Source organism: Protobothrops mucrosquamatus, unplaced genomic scaffold (assembly GCF_001527695.2).
Source record: "Protobothrops mucrosquamatus isolate PMUCROS unplaced genomic scaffold, P.Mucros_1.0 scaffold3796, whole genome shotgun sequence".
NCBI lineage: Eukaryota > Metazoa > Chordata > Lepidosauria > Squamata > Viperidae > Protobothrops > Protobothrops mucrosquamatus.
In genome coordinates, this window is record NW_015389749.1 from 195,144 (window position 1) to 199,152 (window position 4,009).

The following is a 4,009-nucleotide window of genomic DNA, read 5'->3' on the forward strand; positions in this document are numbered from 1 at the left end:
ATCTGAAAGGAAGCCATGCTGGAGTCACTTCCAATAAACAAGCAAGCCACGTTCATTTTTGGTGACCAAAAAAAAAAAAAAAAAAAGGGATATCAGTAATTGCTGGGGTGCATTGAACAAAGCAAAAATGACCAAGAGTCATTTGACTGTCTGGGAAAGAAAGAAAGAAAGAAAGAGAAGGAAAGAGAGAGAGAGAGAGAAAGAAAAGAAAAGGAAAGGAAAGAGAGAGAGAGAAAGACAAAAAGAGAAAGAAAAAGAAAGAGAGAAAGAGAAAAAAGGAGAGAGAAAAAGAAAGAGAAAAAGAAAGAAAGAGAAAAAAAGAAAGAGAGAGAGAGAGAAAGGAAAGGAAAGAGAGAAAAAAAAGAAAGAAAGAAAGAAAGAAAGAAAGAAAGAAAGAAAGAAAGAAAGAAAGAAAGAAAGAAAAAGAAATGTCATCTCCTTCAACATTCTAACTGCTCTGATGGAATTAACTTTCTGTGACAGGTTGATCAACTTCAATTGTTGTGAAAGAAAAGGTGGAGCATTCACAACTTCTGGAGGCAAGTTGTTCCACTGATTTATTGTTCTTCTGTCAAGAAAGTTCTAGGTTGCTTCTCTCCTTCATAAAGCAGGACTAGAACTCACAGTCTCCTGGAGATTGGTCCTAAGTCGCCCAGCCAGCTTTCATGCCCAAGGCGGGACTAGAACTCACAATCTCCTGGGGATTGACCCAAAATTGCCCAGCTTCCTAAGTCAGGACTAGAACTCACTATCTCCCAGTTTTATGCTTGGTGCCTTCGCCATTACACCAAACTTTCTCTCTAGAAAAGATGTTAGGGAGCTAGAAAAGATGCTAACAGAGTCCGTCAAAGAGATTTGAGGGTTAATGCAGTGGACACATGAAAATGGTGCTGCGGTGACCATGGCAGATTTTTAGATGTTAAAGAGGGTTTCTACAAGTTCTTGAAGAATCAACTAACTAATATTTATGACCGTCAGAATCTTAGGCCAAAGAAGTCCAGTACATGGAGACAAGGAACAGTGAATGGGACTATCTCTACTCTAACACATTATCTTTCCAACTTAAATTTTGAAAACTAGTGTCACGTATTCAAGAACTACACACACTTCTTTTTCTTTTACACACCTCCTCCCCACAACTGATCTGCACAATCCTTCCACAGAAGTTCATCAGAAATGGCACTGCTCTGTTTGCAAACTTGGCCCCCCACAAATGAGGGAGCAATGGCCCCTTACAAAAATTAAAATAAATCAACTGTCCAAATATAATGTCTTGAAGGCCTCTGCACCGATTTCTCTTAACGTGTTAAACTTTTGGCTTACAGGCTCATTGGATCCCATTCTGCTGAAAAATAACAACAAAATAGTGCCAGACGTTTGTGGTTTTCTCTGCTGTCTATTTTGTTTTTCAAAGTCGGGTTCCAAGTAGGAAGCAGAAACATTATTGCTGCAGAAATATAGTGCCACTAATACATCTGCAGCTCCTGAATAAGTTGCCCAGTTTGAATCAGCCATCTGTTTATAGCAATAGCACTTAAGACTTATATACCGCCCCGCAGGGCTTTGCAACATTCTTTGGGCTGTTTGTAATGTTAGCATATTGCCCCAAACAATCTGGGTTCTCATTTTACCAACCTCAGATGGAAGGATGACTCAACTTTGAGCTGGTCAGGAACGAACTGCTGGCAGTTGGCAGAATTAGCCTGCAATGCTAATTCTAACCACTGTGCCACCAGATATAGAATAGTTGATGGATGGATGGATGGATGGATGGATGGACGGACGGACGGACGGACGGACAGACGGACGGACAGACAGACAGACAGACGATAGATAGAGAGGGAGGGAGGACAGAGCAATAGCAAGAGTGCTTAGACTTATATACCGCTTCACAGTGCTTTACAACACTAAGCAGTTAACAGAGTCAGTATATTGCCCCCAACAACCTGGGTTCTCATTTTACCAATCTCGGAAGGATGGAAGGCCAAGTCAACCTTGAGCCAGTCAGGATCGAACTGCTGGCAGTTGGCAGAATTAACCTGCAATACTGCATTCTAACCACTGCACCACCACATATAGAATGGGTGATGATAGATAAATAGATAATAAATCAGTAGATAGATAATAGAGAAGTAGATAGATAACAGAGAAGTAGAAAGATAATAGAGTAGATAGATAGATAGATAGATAGATAGATAGATAGATAGATAGATAGATAGATAGATAGATATAGAACAATAGCAAGAGCACTTATATATCACTTCACAGTGCTTTACAGCCCTCTGAACAGTTTACAGAGTCAGCATATTATTTTACTGACCTTGAAGGATGGACAACTAAGTCAACCTTGAGCTGGACAGGATCAAACTCCAGGATGTGGGCAGTTAACCTGCAATACTAATATGCATACCGCATACACTATCACTTTACAATGCAACCTTTTGGATGTTTATGACCTTTTAAGGATGAAAATTGGAGGAGCTTTATTCCTATACACAATGGGACAAAAGAAATAAACAAGAACCCAGTCCCAGTTACTCAAGACACCTCCCGAGTATTATTTTCATGCTATTTATTCATTGAGCAATTTTGTTCTCATCCATCAGGGGGCAGAAGAAGACCAAGATTAATAACATCACACCTGTTAAGTTCCAAGTCTTGCCTTCTACCTTTTCTGATTACATACATTTTAGGCACTGGACAAAGCAAAATGACCTGAAAATAATTTAAAGCAAGGCAAAATCCACCAGGAATGCTGAAATGTCAAGGCAGCCCTCGACTTACGACGATTCATTTAGTGACCAGTTCAAAGTTACGATGGAGTGACTTAGGACCGTTTTTCACACTTCCAACCGTTGCAGTCAAAATTCAGGTGCTGGGCAACTGACTCCTATTTATGACTCCTATTTATTACCTATCACTCCTATGTGATCCCCTTTTGCGACCGTCTGACAAGTAAAGTCAACGGGGAAGCCCAATTCACTTAACAACGGTGTGGCTCACTTAGTAACAGCAGTGATTCCCGTGGTGAGAAGAGTCATCCAATGGGGCAAAACTCACTTTAACAACGGCCCCGCTTAGCAACAGAAATGTCGGGCTCAATCGTGGTCGTAGGTTGAGGACTACCTGTACAGAGAATGAAGTACAATCAGACTCCTCCTTTCAACATTAAATGCCATGCGGGTGAAGCTGTAGATTGATCTTTCTGGATCCCGAAGCCCAAAGAGGTGTGTCTAAACCAGAGGTAGGCAATCTTGGCTCTTTTATGACTCGTGGACTTCAATTCCCAGAATTCCTGAGCCAGCATGGGGGAACTATGGCCCCTTCATGACTCGTGGACTTCAACTCCCAGAATTCCTGAGCCAACATGAGGGAACTATGGCCCCCTCATGACTCGTGGACTTCAACTCCCAGAATTCCTGAGCCAGCATGGGGGAACTATGGTCCCTTCATGACTCATGGACTTCAACTCCCAGAATTCCTGAGCCAGCATGGCTCAGCTTAGAACCCTCTCCCTTTCCCCTCAGAATGGTTTACTCAGGAATTCTGGGAGTTGAAGTCCATGAGTCATAAAAGAGCCAAGGTTGCCTACCTCTGGCCTAGGCCTAGGTCGCTTTATGACTCGTGGACTTCAACTCCCAGAATTCCTGAGCCAGCATGGCTCAGCTTGGAAACCTCTCCCTTTCCCCTCAGCGTGGCTGGCTCAGGAATTCTGGGAGTTGAAGTCCACGAGTCATAAAAGAGCCACGGTGGCCTACCCCTGGTCTAAACCCAACATTGGGTCAGGAATCCGGGGTTTTGCCTCAAGCCGCTCTGCATTCTAGCATCTTCCTGAAACTTTTCTGAAAGCTGTCATCCAGGAAGGCGTACAAGAAAGGATTCAAGCAAGAGTTGGCATAGCTCAGGCTGGTGATGAAATAGGAGATGCCGATGACCGCCGGGGTCTGGGGCAAGTCCGTGGTCAAAGCCACAATGGTGGCCAGGTGGAAGGGCGTCCAGCAGAAGAGGC

The 4,009-nt window shown here is 43.1% G+C and overlaps 1 protein-coding gene across 1 annotated transcript in view; it reads right to left on the reverse strand.

The window, feature by feature from the left end:
* Positions 1-3,803: 3,803 nt before the first annotated feature.
* The window catches only part of LOC107298196 (neuropeptides B/W receptor type 2-like), a 1,275-nt gene continuing 1,069 nt past the window's right edge, over positions 3,804-4,009 (reverse strand). The window contains exon 2 of the mRNA XM_015827565.1: positions 3,804-3,944. Coding sequence (XP_015683051.1) covers positions 3,804-3,944 — 141 coding nt within the window. The remainder of the gene's footprint in view (positions 3,945-4,009) is intronic.